Here is a 23,885-nt window from a genome sequence, read left to right on the forward strand (position 1 = left end):
ACACTGCCAAACCCATTTCTTCCATTAACAGAGCTAAGAGGTGTCAAGCATGAAGAGCAGCCCGGTCCACAGCAGGGGAACACACACACAGATGGGCTCCACCAGAGCAAGGAGTGCTCCCAACAGCACCAGACATGGGTTTAGACAGTGCTGGCACCACACAAAGGAACTGCCAGGACCTTGCTAGAGTTTTGTGTGATTTTTATTTTTTTTTTATTATTTTTGTGGGGGTTTTATTTTTTTTTAATACAGGCTAGCGTTGTACCCTTGCTAAAGCTGCTGATTCTGCCACATAAACTAGAACAGAAATTTCTCAGAAATTAAGTCAGTTCCCCTCCTTGTTAATTCTGTCTGCCTCCCAAGTGAACACCGCTCTGGATTTGTGTTTGCAGAAAACATTCCCTGTACAAAGTCTGACGTGCAGCTACACTGTTCTGACTGAGGAATGAAGAAGCCAAGAGTCCACTGAACATTGGATTTTTCCCTGTACAACGTGGCCTGATGTGGAGTTTGGTCCACTGAGGACAGCGAGTTAACCGTAGAGATCGTCGTCGTTGTCTTCGCTGTACACGTTGCCCCCGCTGCCACCTCCTGTGCCTTGGCTCGGACCAGCGCCACCCTGGCTGCCTGATGGGAACCTGCATGCAGCAAGTGCAGGACAGGAGAGAAGAGAAGAGAAGCTGTTCAAAAGCCTCCTTGCAGCTTAGTACCATCCCCTCCCTCTGCGCCAACCCCCAGTGACAACTAGGATGGGCAAGAAGGAATGGGATGAAGCCTTAGGGAAGGCCAAGCAGCTCATGGCTCCTGGCTGTCACTTGAGGTAAAGGAAAAAAGGGACTTCAGGTGCACCAACAGAGCAGCTACAACCAACCTGCAGCATAGCCTACACCCACCATACTTTGTCATGGCGCTCTATACTCAAGGCTGAATGGCAATGTGCAGTGCAAAAGAGCTTTGTTGCTCAGAGCCCATCAGAAAGCTGCCCCAGTGGTGTGCTCAGGGGCTAGCTGAGCCACACTGCCCAGCCCTCACACCCCACCAGGTACCTGAAGCTGCCAAAGCCACGGCTCTGCTGTAGGGTCTGTGCAAACATCTCGTATTTCCTGATGTCGTTGTCACTGACAGAGCGGCGAGCAAAGCGCATGGCCTCTTCAAAGTGATCTCTGCGGATCTCAGGAACTGGATCATCCTCCTCTACCTCCTGCAGCAGGACAGAGGGACTGGGTGAGCTGCAGGCCCAACAGCTGCTCACAGCTTGCCCCCAGGTTAGGAGGCTCCCAACACCCTCCAAGGCGGGGGCTGGAGAGGTGTGCATGAGTCAGGGCTGCAGAAGGCACCTCCTGAGCAATGCTGACCATGAAGCATCCCAGGAGAGTCCTCAACCTCCCACAAGAAGAGAACAAAGTGCTCCAGCTCCACGCTCTGCACAAGAGCCCACTCATCCCCGAGGATGACAGAGGAACACATCACAACTCACACATGTGGGTAGGGAGAGCTCAGTGTACCACTCACCATGGCAGAAGGGTTGGTTTGCCTCTCACGCTCTCGCCTGATCTCACTCTCGATGGATTCGCGGATGGCCAGTTTGCAGGCACGCTGGCAAATTTCTGTCAGATCAGCCCCTGAGAAGCCATTGGTCATCTTTGCCAGGAAATCCAGGTCAACGTCCTAGAGAAAAATAAAAAAGGAAGAGAGGCTCTTCCTTTACACCTCATATCCTCAAGTGACAGAGAGGTGTCTTTAGATCCCAGGGTATCAAGGTGCTGCCTTAACAATAGCCAATTTTGGAAAGATCAGCTGTTGAGATTCGCATTTTCAGGAAAACTTAGCCACATACAAAAGCAGGCTACACTCCTCACACCCACCAAAAATCCATGAAGTGGCTGTAAATGCCTCTGCACTTACAGATTTAGGGTATGACTTGCTCAGGTCTCAGCACGAGGAGTCAAGCAAACACCATCAGACTGGAAACAGAGATGGGGCACAAGCAGACCAAGACAGCTGACCTTCTCCTCTCCTCCGCCTCAGCTGAGAGGGTATTACTGCAACCTCCTTTGAAACTAAGTAGGTAAGCTTGGCATAAAGAAGCTGGGGCTCCCATTTCATGTCTGTTTTTCTTTGATTAACTCTCAGCTGCATTATTGCCTCTTCCCATGGAAGGGACACAGCTCCTGCCTATGATAGGGATCAGCAACAACTCATTGCAACAGCTCCTCTTCAATTCGTATTTCACACTTATGTGTTCCTAGACTTATTTTTTTCCCAGAGTGCAGGAATCTTTTCCATCTCACCCAAATAGGCTTTTCTGATCCTGCACCATGAGCAGAACCCCATTATGTGACAAAGAGCTGCTGTGCCTGCAGGCCAGTTTCTGGCTTTGCTGACACTTAACCTCAGAGCTCCAGCTTCCTCTCCCATTCTACTATACAGATGAGCCTCCAGACCTCTGTGCTGCCCACAGCTTGTGAAGAACACAAGCAGCACACAGCAAACCCAAGCCAGAAGTAGTCAGGGTGCAGATTCTACCTTTGCAACTGGTGATTTCCTCAGATTGGCTTTAAGGATCGCAACCCGGGACTTCTCGTCGGGCAGGGGGATGTAGATGAGCTGATCCAGTCGGCCAGGGCGCAGGATGGCTGGGTCAATGATGTCTGGCCTGTTGGTGGCACCGATGATGAAGACGTTTTTCTTGGTGGACATGCCATCCATCTCGGTCAGGATCTGGTTGATGACACGATCTGCAGCACCGCCGCCATCGCCGATATTCCCACCTCGGGCCTTGGCGATGGAGTCCAGCTCATCAAAGAAGAGCACACATGGGGCTGCTTGGCGAGCCTGCAAAAAGCAGTGGGCACCATTATTACATGCTAATATTGCCCAACAAGGAGCATGCTGATTTCACGCTAAACCTTCCTCCTCACCATTAACCAGCTCAGGAGTACCAGAAGCTGTTCACAAGGAGAGCTTGGAAGAGCTGCTCCAGAGCACTCTCTTGTCACACAACCCCTTCATTAAATTCTCCTGAACAACAGTTGGATTTCTCTTAAGTGGGAACATTGTGAACCAGGCAGAAAAGCAGTAACTCCAACGCCTAGAGTGAAAAAAGGAGCCGTTTTGCTGGACTAGAACTCTCCCTGCAAGACCTGAAGATGTCAACTGGTTATTCAGGCACTGAAGCAGGTGAGATATATCCAATGGAAAGGAGAAATCCAACTGTTGTCTTCAGCTACCTAATGCATAGTTCTAGGGAGCTGGATCTTTCTTCACAGTGTGCAGTGAAATCCAACTGTTGTCTTCAGCTACCTAATGCATAGTTCTAGGGAGCTGGATCTTTCTTCACAGTGTGCAGTGAAAGAAGGAAAGACCACAGGCACAAGGAGGTGCCTGCTGCAGCCCTCACTCATGCATACCTCTCCAGCCCCTACCCTGGAAGGTTTTGGGAGCCTCTTGACCTTGAGACACAGCTGTGAGCAGCTGAGAAAATCCCAGTAAGAAATAAGGAAGAAATTGTTCACAATGAGAGTGCTCCAACACCAGCACACAGACCCAGACAGATCAGCAATTCTCCACCCTTCACACATGTCCAGAACTCAATGCACTGAGCTGATGAAATTTCAAAGTTACCACCCTGTTCTGAACAAACAGCTGAACTAGACAGTCTCTAGGTTCCTTCCCACCTAAATTTTTCTCCACTTTCCTGCCAATGTTTTTCTAATAGCACCATCCCTCATCAAAAGAGCAAGGATTCACAGGATAATCCATGCAGACACCTTCTGGGACAGGAAATGACACTATGGGACAAGTGAGCAGGAGTGACCTCCTTTCTAAACTGTCTATATTGCAGGACAAGAACCCATAGGATATTCTGAACAACTGTAGACAATGACAGTTAATGCGGTATTAAACGAAGTTTCCAGGGGTGTGGAGCATACATGTGCCATCCTAACCATAGCCTCCGCCAAAGGCACTGGGGAATTTATCACCCTCTACTGACAGATGCCAACTGCAGTCAGGGAAAAGAGTTTCAACAGCTATGTTGCTGAAGAGGATTAATTCCAATACCAGGAAAGAGCTTCTGCTCTCAGTGCAAGGGGGGAAAACACAGAAGACACAAAGAAGAACCAGTAAGACAGATGCAGTGGAGACAAAATTCTGGGGATACCTCAGCACAAAGACAATATAGAGAGTAGGAGAAACACTTACCTTGTCAAAGATCTCGCGTACGTTGGCTTCAGACTCACCAAACCACATGGTGAGCAATTCTGGCCCTTTGATGGAAATGAAGTTTGCCTGGCATTCGCTGGCAATGGCTTTGGCCAGCAGTGTCTTACCACAGCCAGGTGGCCCATAGAACAGAACCCCTTTTGATGGCGTCATGCCAAATTTGAGGAACTTGTCTGGGTGCTCCACAGGATACTGAAAGAGAACAAACAAAAACCTCTCATGATGAGTCACAATAGGCTATCTTGGAAGTACAGAATGGTTTGGGTAGGAAGGAACCTTCAAAAGATCATCCAATCCAAGTCCTCTCTCAGGGGAAGGGACACATTTCTCTGAGTCCATTTTGGTTCTACCAGAAGCACAACCTGAGATTTCTGGTGGATTAAACACAAGATGCTGCCAGGTGGCACTGCAGTTTTTAAGTGGACACTGGCTTACAAAGGTGCCTAAATCAACCCATTTATCTCTAGGAACTAAGTACAGATCAGTACTTTCCCAAGTACCAGTTTAGTACTTTCCAGCACACTTAACCTCAGCTTCACTCTGCCCTGCAGAAGCAAAAGGGAACAGCTCATTACCTAACCTATTTGCTCTGCTCTCCAGAGACAGCAAAGTGTCTTGATGTGAGCCTTTATCCTCAGCAACGAGGTCATATACAAGACAGGTGATGATTTGAACATCAGGAAGTTAGACTGAAAATTTAGATTCTTTTATTCACAGACAAGATGTTTCTACAGCACCAGCTGAAAGCAGGAATGTACCCAATCCAAACCATGCCAGTGCAGACACCTGGAGTTTCCACAGATCATTTGCAACATTTTGTCCTGTTCTTTCCTTTTGTAGAGAGGTTCACAATTACTGCTCACCTGTCCCTGTGCAAAGGCTGATGGAGAGCCCTTCAGAAGCTCTCTGTATGAGCACTTTCATCTACTGCCTGGCAGATAAAGCTACCATGTAGGATGATTCTCAGCAGTGGTCCTACTGCTTGTCTCCACTTAAGAGGCAGAACTGTGGCTGTTTCTGTATGTTGCACAACACCCACATAAAATGCCACAGCAGACTCATCTCATGAGAACATAATGCTGCTTCCCAGCGCCTTCCTCCCCAAGCTCACTAAGATGGAACAGCATGGTATTTACAGTCCATTACAAGTAGATGCCATAATGCCTCTACATTTACTCTGTTTGCAGCCCAAACAGGAAACTGAAGATATTCTAGATTTTATTATTATATTTTTAAGCTGGCTAAGCAAAAGAAATCTGTTGTAAAGCCTTACCTGTACAAGCTCCTGGAGCTCCCTCTTTACATCTTCTAGGCCACCAATATCTTCCCAGGTAACTTGGGGCACCTCCACCACAGTCTCCCGAAGAGCAGAAGGGTTGCTCTGGCTCAGAGCCCACTGTTGTTAGAAGAAACAGTATTATATGAATTCTAACATGTTAAATTCTTTTGCTTCAGAGAAGCATTTAACTTCACCCAGAAGAATATGGGACACTCCTGCATTACCCTGAAGTCATCCATGGTCACTGCCAGAGAGTTCATCACTTCAGCATCGATGGTTTCATCTTCTAGGTCTATGAGATCCATCTTCTTTCTGATAGCCTGAAGAGCAGCTTCTGAGCAAAGAGCAGCCAAGTCAGCACCAACATGGCCATGGGTCTCGTTTGCCACCTGAAAGCAGAGCACTGACCATGACTCACAGGGATACAAGCAAGGGCAACACATGCTCTGGTCCCTCACTGGGAAGGGAGAACAGCCACACCAGGGCTCTGCTGCACATTCAAGACAAGTGCTAACACTCAGGTGAAGACACTGTGCCTTCTACTGCCTACTAGAAATCCAGTCTACATCTGGAATTTAGAAAGGTAACCCTGAGGACTGCAGTTCTTCATTCAGGACAGAGATAACAGGAACCATCCAGCTTACAGGTGCTGCAGTGACACCACCATGCTCACCCAGCTGTGTGTGAGCTTTTTCAGGGCTGCTGTACTTTTAAAGGCAATACACAGCAAACAAACCCAGTGACAAGGCACTTCCAGATTGTAATGATATACATTTGTTTCACTTAGCCGTGCCATTCCTAACTAGTGAGTGAGGACTTTTGGTCACTAGTAAACCGGTCAGAAGGAATCCCAGGGATCACCCTTTCATGCAGCTCCAGGCTGTCCTAATTGAGCCACTGCACTTGTAAAATCAAGTCTTAACAATTCTTCCACTGCGAAACAGAGCACTGAGAATGAGACTACCTTTCCTAATGGCACAATACTCACCTGCTCCAGATCCACATCATCAGCCAGTTTCATATTTTTTGTGTGGATCTGCAGGATCTCCAGGCGCCCAGTGGCATCAGGGATACCAATATCTACCTCTCTGTCAAAACGACCTGGGGAGTACAAGCACAGATTGAGCTGCTGATCCTGCACACCACACCACACCACAGGAGCTGCAGCTGCTGCCTTTCTCTGACTGAACAAATGTTTTCCACAAAATATCACAACATGACAGGGTTTTGGGTTTGCCTGCAACATCTACCAGCACAGTAGAAGAGACAGATCAGAAAAGGAGGAAAGGCACTAGGCATTTAGGGAAAGTGAGACTACTGTAAGACTAACAGTAAGACCTTGGGATTATACAGCAAAGAGGATTGCACATTTACTAACTTTTTCTGAGCCACATTTTTGGGAAAATAGGCTTCACTGAACCAACACACTATGAGACATTTTTGTTTATTTCTACCTTTGTGTCCTTGTCACAAGAGTCCAAAAATACTGATTTAATTTTTTAGAACCTTCACAGCATTACCCAAGTGATGAAACACATGAGGAAAACAGGGCACCACTGCAATATTCACTAAGATATGTACACCTCTATTCTTTCTCCAGACACAGCTGCACTTTCAAATGGCTCACTACACATTTAAGAGGCCAGTTCCCCCTGCACACTTGACAGTTTTGCTATTACAGACTCAACCAGCTGGTCATTCACCAGACATTCATGTTTTGAAAACGTGAGTCTCAGAAATCACTGTACTGTTCATTAATAAAAGAAACCCAAAACGGGTAATTCAAAGCCTTCTGCAGTCTAATGCATGAACATCCCCTTAGGCATTTCCTCCTTAAGTGTGTCCTGAAATAGCTTCACCTAAAGCTAGCACACTTTTCCCACTTCCAAATATTATTTCTACACATTGTCACCTAACATGGCACAGAAAATGACATCAAAGGCTGCATGCCCAGAAAATAATTTCTAGCAAGGAGCTGGAGACAAGTCAAAAGTTTATGTAACACATGTTCAGCACGACTTTCTGCTCAATCCTTATGGGGCCCCTGAAGCATGGCCTGTCACAAAGTGTGTGACACACAGGGAAGAGAGGGCCAGGGCGGTTACCGAATCGCCGGAGCGCTGGGTCGATGCTGTTGGGTCTGTTGGTGGCTGCCATCACAATCACATGTGCCCTCTGCTTCAGCCCATCCATGAGGGTCAGCAGCTGGGATACGATGCGACGCTCCACCTCCCCGTGTGTCTGTGGGGACAGAAAGCAGCACTGACCCCAACAGCTCTACAAGGAGCACAGCAGCCAGCACTGCATCGGAGCCAGTAGGTACAACAGCTGCAACATGGCAACAAATGTCATGAACTGTAGTATCTAACCCTCCTGGTGTCCAACTGAATTCAGGTGTTAAAGAAATGCTGCTTTACCCTGCAGTGAAATGCAGGGACTCATGCCAGCTGCTACCAAAAAAAAAAAGGGACATGCTAATTTACCTCCTACAGGCTCTCTTTACCTTCTCTCTCTTAGGAGCAATGGCATCCAATTCATCAATGAAGATGATGGCAGGAGCATTCTTCTCTGCTTCTTCAAAGGCTTTCCTCAGGTTGCTCTCAGACTCACCAGCCAGCTTGCTCATGATCTCAGGACCTAAAAAACAGCAATGCTGTGCCACTCAGAAGAGAGGCAGCTAGCCCCAAAAACACGCAGCTGAATATTTTTAGTACAACATCCACATGGGACAAGCTATATTTCAAGCAAAGCAAATACTATCAATCAAATTCACTAAATCTGCAGCTGAAAGGCAAGACCAGCATGCAGAATTAGCTTCTATCATTATTTTGGTGTTTCCAGTTTACTCTAAGAGAACGCAGCACTAGACAATGAGCTACCTTTAGCTGCCTCTTTCCTTACCCTATTTCACACTTGGTGAGCTTCTCTGTAATGTGCCACCACACACAGTTAATGCCAGTCCTAGCTTGCAAGAGAAGCAATCAAATTATAAGGTGATGAATTACTGGGATAGGGAAGGAAAAAGCTCTATGAAGCCATCTTTAGCTTACATTACACATGTATATATTTACCTCTGTATGATCCTATAAACTAGTTTAAAAAAGTCAAGAAAACCAACCACGAACGAACAAAAGCACAACTCCCATCTCCTCTCAAAGGTTAAATACAAAACTGAACTGTGCAAGCACATCGATCCCAAATGGATTGACAGCATTCTCCTGACATCTACAACCACTGAACACTAGTGCAGGTGTAGAGATTTATTCTGTTTTTACAGATTTTGTTATCATGCTGATGGCAGTGGTAATGAAGGGAAAACATGTTTCTGAAGGATCCAAGAAAAATAAACCTGACCCTCAGGCATAGACAGCTGCCAGCTGCAGAGACACAGGTGTGGGCAGGTGCTCTGAGTATTTCATTACAGATAACTCACCAGTTCTTATCAGCTCTGTCTTCAGTGCTGCCTGCGGCTCCGGATTGGGGCCAGCAGGCAGCGAATGCATCGCTAATTCTGACAGCGTTATTTTTATTATGCAATAGATGTACAAGCATCTAAAGAAACGGCTGGTGCATTAGCATTCAGTGACAGCTTCCACACACTTGAGGAAGTATATGATGGGGTGACATGTGGCTAAAATTAGCCCATTTACATCCACTCTCTTGAGATAAAATCAAGTCCCTAATCCTACCGCCAGTCACTGCTGTGCTGTGTTATACTGTCCTTCGCCTTCGCTGTCACATGATTGAAATCTGAGAAGAAAAGCTGCATTCCTTCAGTAAAAATGTTCTCTTATTCCAGCACCAACTGAAATGGGACAGAAATGCAGTGTGGAAAATTCAGAATCTGGTCCTTACTAGGTATCAACTAGTAGCCAGCTCAACTGCTACAGGTGAGACTTATGAATAGGAATTCCGTCACTTGTAGCTAAATCCAAAGGATCACATAGTTTTCAGGGAAGTTCCTTCCAAATAATGTTCTGTGAAACAAAAGAGGTCTTTGTGCTTTACTTGAGGGGAAAGAGGAATCCACAGCAGCAGCTTCTTTTCTGAATGGAACATGGTGGGAGCAAAGCCAGAAGCCCTGTCAGTTCTGCCTTCACCAACACAAACAGACAGACAGACACCAAACCCCTGTGTCTCAGCACAATCTTCCAAACACTCTGCTACAACACAATCGAGCTTCAGGAAGCTTCACTACAGATACTTCCACACAAAGGGCTTCCAAGACTCCCCAGAGGCATGCTTGAAAGAGGTAAGGAAGGATGTCAGGAAGATAACGTGGCTCTACAAGCCCTGTTGACACCATTCCTTACCTTAAGATGGACAAGTGAGCACACAGCAGACCTGGGGCCAAAGCAGCCACAAAACTTACCATTGATCAGGAAGAAGAATGCCCCGGTTTCATTGGCCACTGCTCGGGCAATCAGCGTTTTACCAGTGCCAGGAGGACCATACAGCAGGATCCCACGTGGAGGCTGAGGACAAAGGTAAGGGACTTAGGTTGTGAGTATCTAACTGCTTAAGCAGCTTCACAGTGAATTTGTAAGCATTTGATAATGCCAGTCTGAAATTGTGATGCAAACTCATGCAACAGCTGCCATGTCAGCACTGCTATCAACACCCTTTACTACTTCACACAACACACAACAAAAACCTTGCCAGTAACTGGCAGCGCTGATTCAAAGCATCACTCTGCTTTACAAGCTGCCAGTGTTTCAGTCTGTGTCCAGAACACATAAGCAAATACCTTCCGAAGACCAGCATAAAAAAAAACCCAAAAACCTACACCACAAATTATTTACTCCCCTCTCCAATACCTCCTAAATCTCTGTCGTGGAGACACACCTCCCAGGGCAAGCCCACTTATCCACCTGCACGTGGAGACCTACCTTGACCCCTATGGCCTTGAAGAGAGCAGGGTGTCGGAGGGGAAGTTCCACCATCTCCTTGATTTGAGCCAGCTGCTTCCGGCAGCCACCAATGTCATCATAGCCCACCTCATTCAGCGACTCCTCTTCATCCTACCCGGGAGGAAATACATCAAACATCTGAGTGAAAACAATAGTTCAACAACCCCTCCCAGTCTACAGAAGCCAGGAACATGGCTTTTTAGACATTTCTTGCCTGTCTTGAGATTGTCCCTTTCAAGTCTTCCTGATGTCTTTTATAATTGATTCTTAGCTCTGTCTACCCAGATATATAAAGAGAATTGCCTGCATGTACTCAGACTTCACTGAAGCCCACCCTCTGGAATGACAGCCTCTGCTGCCAGGTTCCCTACAGACTCTAACACAAAAAAAGCTCTGTGACTCTTTGATGGGGCTAATGGAAGTAACAAGAGACAATGTCAGTATAAAATATACTTACTCCTTAGAGTAAATGCTATCTAACTATTTGGCATATTCTAACTGCCAGTTACTCAGGTGCAGTGTTACCTTTTGAGACTGACTCCAATTAGCAGAGAATGTTAAGGTCTAGACATATGGGCAAGATCAGTTACAATCAACTCTTCCTTCACAGTATCTATCCATTCACCTGTCCAAACCTTAATTGGCCTCAGTTATTTAGGCCACACTAAAATAATGACATAGCCTAGAATCTCAGACAGGCTCAGCTCAAGTCCCACGTGCCTCAAGCAGGTCGCTCAGGGGCTGGACCTAACAAGCACTGAAGGATTCAATTTTGGAGACTTCTGCCCTCTCTGGGTTCTGCTCCAGGACTGGGGAAAACATTTTTCCAAGTATCTACTGGGAATTTCCCTTGATCCAGCTTATGCTAGTGTATCCAGTCATGTCCCTGGGCACAGCTCTCAGAAGAAGCCTGGTCATCTATCCTTCCCATCAGGCAGTTGCCAGTAGGTCTTTGCCTTCCCTTCTCCAGGCTGCATTACCCCATGATCCCAGTCCCTCTTCCTTCATTCTTGACCACCAGCTCCTCATAATTTTTGTGGCCTAGGCTGAACTTACTCCTGAACTTACTCTGCTGTGGCCTGAAGAGGCCAAGTGGGATGCATGGAGTGCCCAGGTGCAGTCTCACAAGGGTCACAGAGGTGTTTTTCAGAAGGCAGCTAACAACAAACCAGCACTCACACTATTTGCAGGCAGACAGAAAAATGTACTTATTCTATAAAGTATGCACCCACCTCAGCTCATTTCCCTCAGATTTCCTACTCTGTATAGAAAGGTTGCAAAAGCCTGTCAGACAAGCCCCTCAGGCAGCCACAAGATTGCAACACTCAAGGCTAGACACCTTAATGAACTGGGGAATTTTTATTGTTTTAATGTAAACCATTTGAGGATTTCAAATTTCTCTTGGAAAGAGTGCCTATTACTTTCTTTTCACATGGCATGAAATTTAGCACCATTGTAAGTTCTCTCTGCTATGGATCAAGGGAACACCGGAATCAAAAGATGCATCCAAGCACAGTGTGAAATATCTGGAAGCAGATGCAAAACAGCTGCTGCCAAAGCATGGCATCTCATCAGCAAACCTACCCCCTGGTGCTTTCAGGGGGGAATATGAGGAAGACACTGGAAGTACCTTTATCTGACTACCCTCAGCAGCAGCACATCTCCTGAAACCAGAGTTTCTGATCATTACATTCAGTAGATAAAATGTCAAAACAGGAACTGCAAACACTGCTGCCCTCAAGCACTGTCCCAGAAACAGGCTTTGGACAGAGGAAATCCAGCAGAAGAACCACACGGCAGGGTTCTGCTCACCTCCCGTTTGATGGGCTCTCCCTCACAATGGATCACTGTGTCTGGAGCCACTATGCAGTATGGGCTTGGATCTGTCTCCACCACTTTGAATTCCACTGCACGCATCCCTCCACGCACCAAGAAGATGTCACCTGTAAAACCCCACACGTCAGTGGCCTCTTGCAACCCACATCTGCAAAATGTCAACTCCTGTAAGACCAGCAGCCCCAGAGTTTAAGGAAGTCGGTCACACAGGCAGACACTGTGGCATTTATAACACTGTTTTGCATGTTAAACTCAAGAGCTGCATTCACTGCAACAGCCTGAGCACTGTTTCAGTTCTCAAATTTCATCCAGTAAAAAACAGAAAACAATAGAAGAGAATACCCTGCTAAAATACAAAACACGAAGGCAAGAAATCACGTGATTTTTCCATTTAGTTTCAATTTAACATTTTTAAAAGAGGCAAAAATCCCTAACTCAATAAAATTAATTTTGAATTTATTGTAACTAGTTGATACTAGTTATAACTGTTTATCTCCAGAAGAAGAATAATATATAACACTGCACTGTGACTCCTGGCTGCACTGGGATACAGACCCTGCCTAACTTCGACTTGTGTCTATGGTGTACTTTCATCTATGGCACAGCAGAAGTGTCATGAACACAACCCCAAAAGTGTGCTTGGTCTTCTACTCACCCTCCCAGTTATTCCTTAAATTACTCTGAAGAAGTGAATTTAGTCAGGGTGCCAGCTGGTACACATGTCTTGGTTTCATCTGGGACAGAGTTCATTTTCTCCCAAGTAGCTGGTTCAGTGCTGTGATTTGGATTCAGTTGAGAATGATGTTGATAACACACTGATGTTTCTTTTCAGCTGTTGCTCAGCAGTGCTTGCCCTAACTCAAGCACTGGTCAGTTTCCCATGCTCTGCCAGGGAGCAGGTGCACAAAAAACCAGGAGGGAGCATGGCCAGGAGAGCTGACCCAAATCGGCCAAAGGGATATTCCATGCCATAGAATACCATGTCCAGTGCATAAACTGCAGGGATTTCACTGGGAGACATCACACACTGATGAGGGACAGGCTGGGCATCATTCAGCAGGTGGTGAGCAACTGTCTCAGGTGTCATGCAATACCTGTCTTTTTGGGTTTCCATTACTACATTACTTTTCCATTACTATTATTATTATTATTATTATATTTTACTTTGTTTCAATTACTAAAATGTTCTTAACTTGCAAGTTTCTCCTTTTTCCTGATCAGCTCTCCATCCCACATCTGGATGGGGAATGAGTAGCTGTCTGATATTTACTAACATGCTGGGATCAAAAGACAACAGTCCCTCTTGGCAGCCAGTGCAGGAAAAAAGGGTTTGCCTAATAAGAGATCTGAGCAGAACATGTTAAGCCAAATTGTTATAAGCATTCAGTATATAATAGTAGCTGGTGATGGTGTTTATTCGTGCTTGCTCCCAAGGTGTGGTGGGGTTTACTGTCTTTGCTGCCTGGGCTAACATGATCTTTGTGTTGCTCTTTGCAGTAGTGGCTTGTGACGAGATGGAGCCGCTGGTGCTGAGATGAATCTGAGGAGTGAACTGAGCACTGCCATCTGCTCTGTACTTCGAGAGCCATCCACTGGGAACCACTGGTAACTGCACCTCTCCTACATCTCCCTCCCAACGTCTTCCTTCCCGATGTCTTCCTTCCCAGGCTGATTACAGTAGCATTTGAGCATTTTAAAGATTTTTAATACCCTTTCAATACATCTGAAGCCAGCCTGGTTCTTATCACAGAATTTCCTGAGTAGGCAGGGACCCATGGGGATCACTGAGTCTAACTCCCGGTCCTGCACAGGACAGCCCCAAGGACCGCACCACGTGCCTGAGGGTATTGTCCAAATGCTTCTGGAATTCTGGCAAACTTGGTGCTGTGAAACAGCACGTCGCTGAATGTGATTCAGGTCTTGTTTACAGTTAATATATTTGAGAACATCACCCAGAGGGGAAAGTGTCCAGGCCAATGATTAACTAAAACATTTTGGAATTTCACTCCTGAACAAGTGTAGAATCCTGAAAAACTAATAAATATGTGGACAAAGTTGTGCTGTCATGCTGGCAGTTCCAGGGATACACAAATCACTGCAAGGTGCTGGGACCTGGCCCAGCACATTATAAGCCTGTTCCATATTATTCCATACTCTAAGAGGAAAAAAGTCTTTGGATCTGATGAAAAAACATCAGGCACTGAGGCTACTCCATTCCCAGGGACAGGCAAAACATGGTTTTCAGAGGGTGTATTGCATTCCCTATCGTGCACCAGCCTCTGGAAAACCAAATGATGCAATGGACTGCTCATGACTACATGAGAGAGCAAAGGCTGATGGAACCAGCAAACTTAGGGACACACATTGAGCAAAAGCCGCCTGGTGACTGCCCCTCCCCAACCAACAGTTTTACATACTGTAGAAGGAGACAAAGTTCCTGTAGTGTACATAAAAAATATGCTGGGATATGCTGGGTCACTGTTGTCTGTGGCAAAGGCAAACCCACACATGGTTCTGCTTTTCCACACATTGTTCTGCTTTTCCTCAAGGACCTGGGTGCACTTTGTGGGTGATGTGGGAGGATGGAAAAGCCCAGTGTATGGGTCAAGGTGATTTGATTTTAGATGAGAGTAGGAAAGTAACAAAATTGCATTATTCTAATTGTTACATAATGCTCATATGATCACTTCTATGACAGTTATATTCACATCAACACATTCGGTACCTCACAGCAGCCAACTCCACCACTCCACATGTGGGGATCTGAACCTGAGTCTCCTTCAATTACCACATTAATAAAGGATGGACTCTGATAAAACTGGATAAGCACAACATAAACCAAAGCAACTGATTAATATGCAGGCAACTCACCAATTACATCACATGGCAGCGACTTAGTTTAATAAGATTTTCTCCAAAGTTCCACCTGAGCCTTTCTGATGTTCTCTCATCTCATATAGCTAAAAAAAATGCAGGAGAACCACCAAATTGCTCTGCCAGCCAGCAGCAGCAATCATCCCTTCTGAAGATTACTGAAAATTTAGATCACCACTAGCAAAGTCTCTCCCTACAGATGCTGGTCTAATGCTTCATGGAGATCTGTGCAAGTTTCTAGAAATTCTCCATATTTAGTTTCAGGACTAGCTCACACTTGTGGCCGTGAGGACTTCAATGACAGGCATTATTACCTTTCCTGATGGGTCTGTAAGCTTCCAAGAAGTAGGGCTTGAGATAGACCTCAAACAGATTCCCTGTGATCCCTTCTACCGTGTCATCAATTGGCAGCACGTGGATACGTTTGCCATATTTCACATCTGGGCAAGGTTGGATGCTGCAAAACAAGAAAACTCCAGTTAGAGCTGGACTTGCACCTTAGTGTTACACCCGGACAAGAAAAGACATGCCTCTTTCCAGAAAAGAACATCCAAAGGCCATCAAAAGCCCTAGTGAGACTTCCTACTCACACCGAAATATTTCAGTGCTGACAAGGCAAAAATCATACCCACCAAGAGCTAGTCTTAGTAGCACATGCTTGCCTTCACTCCTTTCAGCCCTGTCCAAGACCACTGGAGAGTTTAATAGCTTCCTCCTACCATTCTGCTTTTCTGCAGACCCCCTCTCCACATTCACACATCTCAAACGTAGCCTAAAGACCAGTGAGAGTCATGAGGTAGCTTTTATATCAGCAAGCTACTGGAGAACCAACTGCAAGGAAAAGTGAGTTGGGGAAAACACTTTCTTCCCTCCTCTCTCTCACTACCGTGCCCAGAATCCCTATTGCTGATAAAACTGATTCCAAGCAAAGGCTCTCAGCGTACCAACCAGGGGTGAACACCTTTGCAGCCATGTGTAGGCCAGTCCCACTTTGTGAGGGCTCCTGAGCAGGTTAAAGGCTGAAAGTGCTTTCCCCTTTTAAACACATGCTACAGTTATTATTTTGCAAGGTAGCAAAACAGCCTACCCTAGCAACAGCTCGAAGTATCCAGCTGTGGCAGAAATTGGCTTCACCAGCTAAGAAAAGCCAAGGAATTGCAGCTGAGCACAAAGCTTTACATATGTGACTTTTATTAGAGACTCCTAACAGACTATTTTACTACATGCATTACAGAGAGGACATAGTAAAAGGGTAAAAGAGAAGAGAGACTGTCCCAGAAGGAAAATATTTGACACACCACAATCAGGAAGTGTTAGCACATTAATCTGAATTTTGGCAGAAACCAGGACATAGTAACACTACAAGCAGTTAAAGATTGGCAAGAAAATCTTAGAAAGCAAGTAAGCAAAAATTCCCTGACCTCACAATGAACCAAGACAATTGGTAACACATTTGGGAAGCTGAGAACCACTACAGACATAGCGCTAACAGAGAAGATGAGAGCATGGGCTGTCACACTAGAAGACTACAACAGGAATCTCACATCAGGTTAAAGTAAGAATTCACCTCTACTTTAAATCCAAACACATAAAGCACCATCCTGAACCAATTACAGCGGTGTTTAAAACTTGCATTTTTAGTGGTAGAGGGATGGGTGGAACAGCCTCATTTCTCTCATCTGCTAAGTTTGTATGAAACACGTTTTGAATTAAAAAATTATTACAGATATCACTTCAGAAAGTCTGGTGTCAGAACCACGCCCTCACTTTCTCAGAGACAATGCTCAGAAGGAGGAGAAGCTGTTAGCTCTCCCTTATTTAAAGCTGCAAACTACCATTTTTATATTCAGGTAATGCTCATGTGCTGCCATTCTACCATTCCCATTGCAGAATGGGAATCCCGTCTCCTGTAAGAAGTAGAGATCCATATTTCCAAGTTTTACTACTACTTTTAAGGTCCTTCCAATTCAAATCATTTTATGATTCTACTTCCCGCAAATGCTACACAACAAAATCCCTGAGCCATTTTTTAAGCATTCCCAATTTAATAATGATTTTTGCAACAAAAATTGGAATATAAACATCCCTGGGGCATTTTTAATCTTGCTATTTGGTCGTTCCACCTTTTTTCTGGCATTCACTTCTAACAGGTTTTTGCAATAGGGCAGCAAATAACATTTTGCCCTTTTTTTTGCAATAGGGCAGCTCAGACATTATGAGATAATGCGTGGTGCTGCTCATGTTTTCCACAGGTAACACTGTGTCCTCACCTGATGACATCACCCAGGCGCACTCTCAGGTTGTTGCGAACAACCCTATTCATACGAATCTTCTCATCTGAGCAGGTATCATCTGACAGAACAATGCAGACTGCTTCTCTCCTCTTCTTTCCTTTGAGCAGGACAGTGTCTCCTCTGAACAGCTGCAGCTCATCCATCTTTGCCTGTAAACAGCAAAGTGTTAGAAGAAGCTTTTGAATAAACAGGAATTCAAGCATTTGAGGGAGAGTTATTTGACTTTAGAAATTACACCTTGGAAGTGATATACTAAATCCAGAAGATAGAGACTCTTACTACAGTAGTATAGAGCTAATCCTGAAACCAGAGGAAGGGCACAGGCTCAACTGAATCCTACAAACTGAGGCTCAAAAAACATTTTTTGGAGGAAGAGTGTCAGGAAACAAGACAACCCTCCCTCAGTGGTAACAGCTGTAGCTTCTGACGCAAACACTTCTACTCATGTTGCAAAGTTACATTTCAAGTTAATAGACAGCAACAGCTTGCAAATTACCCAGTTAAATGCTTTGCCTCTACAGATGACGCACCTGGGACAGTGACACAACACTGTTGTCTTCATTGATGGCTTCGTCAACAATTAACCGATTGGGCCTGTTCTTCTGCTTCAGAATAGCAGTCGATAAATCATCGGCTTTAGAGCTGGGAGAGAAAACACAGCTTATGAGTCTGAATTATACTGGCCCTGCCCAGCCACCCCTTGTTTTCATCTCCACTTTTTACAAGTTTCTTTGTTGTCTTGTCTTTTATAAACTCTACTTGTTTGTAGCACAAAGGAGAACATTACTTCCCAGGGACCACTTGCAGGAGTTCAAGGCAGGATGTCTTCTGTCAGTAAATATAACTATGAGCTTCCAATTGATACAGCTATGAAGCAATCTATGAAAAGAAGTGGTCAGTGAGATCTTGCTGACTGTAAGATGTTTTGCCTCAATGAATTAGTCAGACTCATCTGAAATCACATGTAACTGCTGCCGACAAAACAAAAGTTCAAGTCTATTTGGTGTAAAATCCCAGATAAATAGTGGCATTAAAGGACAATGCTGCAGCAACCCTGACAGGAAGCGTTGTAAGAGATTAGCCTGTTGAGGCCTGTTTGTTAAACCTAGCAAGCTGTAGCAATATTCAAGTGCTCATAGAAAATTATTTTGTGTTGGGGTTTTTTTAGCTGTTTTCCATAACTTCACAAAAGTCGCTGTAGCTCTGGCCTGTAATGCCACAAGAAATACACAAGATAATTCACTTCCCTTGACAAAATGGAGCAAGTAAAAGATCAGGGAAATGGAAGAAGGGCAGATTAACTGTTCTCTTTCAAAATCTAATACAGCAAATAATTCACTCTATGACAGAACTGGAACCAACTTATTCTTGAGGAGCTCTTGGAAGCTGTACACTAGCCACGCACAATAGGGGTGGAGTGCTGTAGCTTCCCCCAGTGGGCTGACTACTTTCTCCAAGTGTGCGGCTGTGCCAACATCTAAGGTCAGAAGAGGAAACCTTGCACAGTCTGACTTGATTCTGAAAGAAAATAAAGAGAAACAAAGTCTTCCCCTGACCTAAGCAAGCAGCAAGCACTGGCAAAAAGTAGGAAGCTTTGTGGACAATGGCAGCAGCCATAACTTTGGCTCTATCTCACCCTTTTAGAGACAGAATGACAAGAAGAAACCAATCCTTGAGTGGAAATGGCGGCACTTGGCATGTTCACTGCATTTTTAAGAGTCCATTGGAGAGGGGTGACATACCTACGGTGTGATGTTACCAGGTCCCTCCTTACCTCAAGACAGAGGCTTTTGCAAGAAAGGCTATGCAGTATTGGCTCCCTTCTCTGACACGTAAAAGGGGAAACAATACCAAGCAAGTCCATGAGAGCAGCCAGATTGCTTTCAAAAGGTTTTCAAGCTTCCCTTAAACACTGGCAGCAGAGGAAACATGCTGCAAACCACAGGCAACAATATTTTAAGTGAGCAAAAGTTGTAAAACATTTTCTTTCCTGGACTGCCAGCACTACTGAAAGTTACCTTTTTTCTCTCTTATTAAAGAATGCAAGAGGTAAGATACTGCAGATCTATTGTCTGAGCAAAAAAGGACACAAAGAAAGCTGCTGGATGCATCCTGGAAAAGTCTCATGAATTCCACAATCATTCTAAAACTGAGGTCTTGTTGTGAGTCCTAAAATGCCTGCAATTTCCAGGAAAACTGAGAGAGCAGTAAGTAAACTGAACAAATACATTATCAGGGCAGATTACAGTTAAACAGTGCATAAAAACCAACAACCTACTTGTTAGGACTTTACCTCCTCATTAGCTCCTGGCCACTGGAAACTAACCCAGTAAACAGATTTCAGGACTTCAGCTAAGGGACACCAGGGAGACACAATATTCATTATTTGGGTTATTCAGAGTGTGACTGTAACTCCTCCCTGTGCACACAAAATGCAAATCCCAAAATCAAAATCAAAAAGGATTGGAGGCATTAAAAATTGAATAAAAGTGTCCAAGAAAGAGCATCCAGGGAGCTAAATGTGCAGGGTCAGCTTCAGTGCTCTGACCTGGCAGGTCTACAGAGAAAAAAACAAAGGTGGTACAAAATTACGTGTCAGCTAGGCAGGGACATGATGTTATTTCTCCTGCAGACAAGGGCATGGTTTAGACAGACAAGCACTACCCATCTTTCAACAGCAATTTGCAATATTGTTATCATCACCATTTGCCCTCATTACATCTCTCCAGGGGTTCCTCATGCTGCAGCTGAAATAACAGGGCAAACGATATCTGTGCACCTCAACCACGCTCAGAGAAACCCCAACATCTGTGGGAAGGAGAGCACAAACAGAAAATACCAAGCAAGAAAGCCTAAGGCATGGGTTAGGACTCTCTCCTGCCAGGAAACTTTGGGAAAGGACAGGGACAGAAAGCTAACCCAGGTAATTTTTAAAGCTCCTTGTTGAGCTTCTGGTCAGAGACAGCCTGGTGGAAACCCTCCAAATCCCTGATCTACCCAGTTTCTCAGCTCCCTCACACGCTTTCCCTCTCACTCCTTTCTTTCCCTGACTTAACAAAGAGACAAACTGAACAGAAAATGTAGCTTTAGAGCTGTTTTGGAATTAAAAGGTAATTCAAGGTCTGTATTAAGCTGCCCCTAGACAGAAGCCAGAAGTGAGAACACAATCACCAGCACAGCAAATGGCCAAGCTTGCATATAATGTGCAAGACATCTATAAAACTGAAGCAAATATGTACTAGCCCTAAAGGCCAACCATTAAAAGGCCAACCATTTTCTCTCTGAGTAATGCAGTTCAACAGCCTCGTTTTACACATGGGAGGACCAGGGGGACTTTCTACAACCTACAGAACCACAGAATAACCTGAGCTGGAAGGGACCCATCAGGATTATCAAGCCCAACTCCTGGCCCTGCACAGGACAGCCCCAACAATCACACCATGCACCTGAGATCATTGTCCAAATACTTTCTGAACTCTGCCAGGCTTGGTGCTGTGACCACTTCCCTGGGGAGCCTGTTGCAGTGACCAACCACCTTCAGGATAAACCTTTTTCTGATATCCAACCTCAACCTGCCCTGACAGAGCTTCATGGACTTAATTACACCAGTCAGTGGTTTCTCTCTGTGTCAGAGCTCCCCTCGTTCAGGAACTGATAATGCCCAGAGGCATCACAGGGGAGGGTATGAACAACAAGAGCAGAAAGTCATTAACAATTAGTGATACTTCTGAAAATGATAAACAACCCCCAAAGCCCTGCTTAAAGTAAGGAAACAAGCTGTTCCTTCAAGATGGTGCTAAAAATAAGGGAAAAGCCACTTCCCAGAATGATTCCAGCTGCAGTAACGAAAGTGAAATCAGCCATTTCCTCTGCGCACTGCTGTGACTTTTTACCACCATCCTTGTGAAACCACTTCCCAGATAAAATCTGTGAGCAATTTCTTACCTATCTGAACATCTGATTTACAGACTGAACTGCTTTTCCCAGGTAGGTATTAAAGAAAAAAAAAAAAGTCATAAAACGTTTTTATCCCCAAGTGAAGTGTCTGAGGTATGTGTTGGCTGCAGACTCTCACACAAGACAACCATGGGGGGAGTTTAGACACATTGTGGAGAAGCCAAGTTTTCAACACTGGTTCAGACAGGCTGGGAGAGGAAAAAAGGGATCCCTTCAGAAATCACACTGCCTTAGCTTTTGGAATGCTACTTTCCATGCTGAGGCTCAGTACAGCAAGATGGCTGCCAGCAGCTGTGACAAAAAAATGGCCTAAAAAGTAAATGTGTTCCAGCTGCAAACTAACTTTTTCTGGTTCCTGCGTGAGTGAGAAAAACTTTGTTGAAGTAGAGATCCTTTTTTAAAAACACTGTTAACCTCACCCAGCTGCACAACCGGGGTCTGGGAATGTCACTTCCAGTACAGACACAGAATGCCTGGCACACCTCGCTGGAACTGACCCTGCGGGGCCAAGCAAGTTTGGATTCCAGGAGTTGTTAAAAAAAAAGGAAAACATACTCAAAGAACACCAAAATACAGTAGAAGTGCCTCTAGTGAAGTCAAAAAGTCACTTTTGAGTATCAAGAATACTTTTTGAGTATTCTTGGATTGGGAAAATTTATTTTTGGATTCTATTTTACTCCGTTCAAAATGCACGTGGGCTGCGTGCAGAGACTGTTACTCATTCCTGAGGAGCACGGAAGACGATCCTCAGCCTGTAAGTAAGCAGAGCCAACAAGAGTGAGGCGAGACACCCGAGACGGAAACACCGCCGATCGCCTCGGCCATGCCCGGCACAATATGTCTGCCTCGGCTAGCGCCAAGTCACTCGCCAGCTCCGGCTCCAGGGCCGCTGCGAGCAGGAGGAGCCCGGGACGAGCCTAGAAAACAAAGCGCTCCGCGGTTCAGGGCCCGCCGGGCGGGCGGCCCCAGGCCCGGCGGTGGCACGGCGGGAGGCCCGGCCCGGCCTCGCCCCCCCGCCATGACTCGACACTTCCCGGCCAGGCCCGGCCGTGGCGGGGCGGACGGCGGGAAGCGGCTCACCCACGTTCCGGAGCCGCCTTCGCCCGCCTGGGGCCTGCGGGCCGCCCCGGGTGAAGCGGGCAGGCCGGACCGGGCCCAGGCCGCGGCGAGGCCTAGGCCGCGGGGAGGCGGCGGGGCCCGCACTTACTCGGATCCCGAGGCCATGGCGCTGCGGGGAGGGGGAGAGGGGCGGCGGACAGCGGCTCCTCGGGGCGGGCGGGGTGTCCGGAGGGTCGCGGGGGTCGCGGGCGGCGGGCGGAGAGTTCGGGGCGTCCGCGCTGGCTGAGCCTCAGCGCCGACTCATCGGCGAGGGGAGCCCCGCCCACGCCGCCTCGCCTGCCTAGCAACAGCGTGCGCCGGCCAATCGGAAATTCCGACCGGCCGCCGTCTCGGCCAATGGGAGATGGCGAAAAAAAAAAGACCGAGGGCTCCGCCTTAGCCACGCCCCTCTGTGTGCCCTGACCAATCGTCACCAGCCAGGCGCCACTACCCTCAGCCAATCGCAGCGCGGCTCTCCCTTCGAGCGACAGCTCCCGCACGGCCAATGGCGAAGAGCCACCGACGAGACCATGCGGGAGGGAAGTCCCGCCTCCGTAGCCGCCGCTGATTGGGCAGCTCCCGAGGGCAGGGCCAATCGGAAGGGGCGTGGGGCGCACGCGCGCCTCTTCCCGCCACTCGACGCAGCCTCGCAGCTGCTCGCGGTCGGGAATGGCTGCGGCCTCGCGCAGGGGCCGGGCCCGCCCTGCCCTGGGCACCGGCACCTCCCACCCGAACCGAACCGAACCGAACCGAACCGAACCGAACCGAACCGAACCGAACCGAACCGAACCGGCCCCGCACGCTCCCGGCGCTGCTCCAGGGGCGGCCACGGCTCCTCTGCACAGCCTGTGCTGGGCCTCAGCACCCACACAGGGGAAAAAAAATTTACTCACTTGGGTGAGAGCAAGAACAGCTTGGGTTGGAAGGGATCTTAAGGATCCTTTTTCACACCCCTCCACACCCCGCACTGGAGCAGGCTGTTCAGAGCCCCATTCCACCTGACCTTGAACACTTCCCAGGATGGGGCATCCACAGCTTCTCTGAGCAGCCTGTGCCAGGGCCTCACCACCCTCACAGGGAAGAATTTCTTTCTAAAATCTAATCTCAACCTACTCATTCAGTTTAGAGCCATTCCTCCTCATCCCATCATTACATGCCCTAGTAAAGCATTTCTCCACCTTCCTTGGAAGCCCCTTTTAGGTGCTGGAAAGTGCTACGTCTCTCTGGAACCTTCTCTTCCCCAGGCTGAACAATCCAAATTCCCTCAGCCTTTCCTCACAGCAGAGGTGCTCCATCCCTCTGATCATCTCGGTGGCCTCCTCTGGGCTCACCCCAGCAGGTCCCTGTCCCTCCCGGGCTGGGAGCCCAGGGCTGGATGCAGTGCTCCAGGTGGGTCTCAGCAGAGCAGAGCAG

General features: G+C 46.7%; 2 protein-coding genes across 3 annotated transcripts in view; both read right to left on the reverse strand.

Annotated features, from left to right (window-relative positions):
• PIGO (phosphatidylinositol glycan anchor biosynthesis class O) overlaps nucleotides 1-23,885 on the reverse strand; it is a 265,926-nt gene that overhangs the window by 213,604 nt on the left and 28,437 nt on the right. The window lies entirely within an intron of this gene.
• VCP (valosin containing protein) lies at nucleotides 185-22,753 on the reverse strand. Of its 2 annotated transcripts, XM_068176431.1 has the most exons (17): nucleotides 22,582-22,753; nucleotides 17,948-18,059; nucleotides 17,394-17,566; nucleotides 15,438-15,580; nucleotides 12,226-12,356; nucleotides 10,393-10,524; nucleotides 9,876-9,978; nucleotides 8,007-8,140; nucleotides 7,609-7,744; nucleotides 6,492-6,604; nucleotides 5,728-5,892; nucleotides 5,498-5,620; nucleotides 4,204-4,416; nucleotides 2,527-2,835; nucleotides 1,513-1,668; nucleotides 1,047-1,201; nucleotides 185-638 (listed from the first exon to the last, which is right to left on the reverse strand). In XM_068176431.1, the coding sequence occupies exons 1-17, from the start codon at nucleotides 22,596-22,598 to the stop codon at nucleotides 533-535; spliced, it is 2,421 nt and encodes an 806-aa protein (XP_068032532.1). In that variant the 5' UTR covers nucleotides 22,599-22,753; the 3' UTR covers nucleotides 185-532. The 2 variants fall into 2 exon arrangements, with proteins under 2 accessions (XP_068032532.1, XP_068032534.1); XM_068176433.1 differs by lacking the exons at nucleotides 17,948-18,059; nucleotides 22,582-22,753 and adding an exon at nucleotides 17,641-17,659.

Source organism: Anomalospiza imberbis, chromosome Z (genome assembly GCF_031753505.1).
Source record: "Anomalospiza imberbis isolate Cuckoo-Finch-1a 21T00152 chromosome Z, ASM3175350v1, whole genome shotgun sequence".
NCBI classification, from domain to species: Eukaryota; Metazoa; Chordata; class Aves; order Passeriformes; family Viduidae; genus Anomalospiza; species Anomalospiza imberbis.

Excerpts from the sequence above, each read along its gene's own strand:
- VCP (XM_068176431.1), bottom strand. Across the intron at positions 15,581-17,393 it reads CGCCTGGGTGATGTCATCAG|CATCCAACCTTGCCCAGATG; the intron begins GTGAGGACACAG and ends CTTGTTTTGCAG. Across the intron at positions 8,141-9,875 it reads ATTCTTCTTCCTGATCAATG|GTCCTGAGATCATGAGCAAG; the intron begins GTAAGTTTTGTG and ends GCTGTTTTTTAG.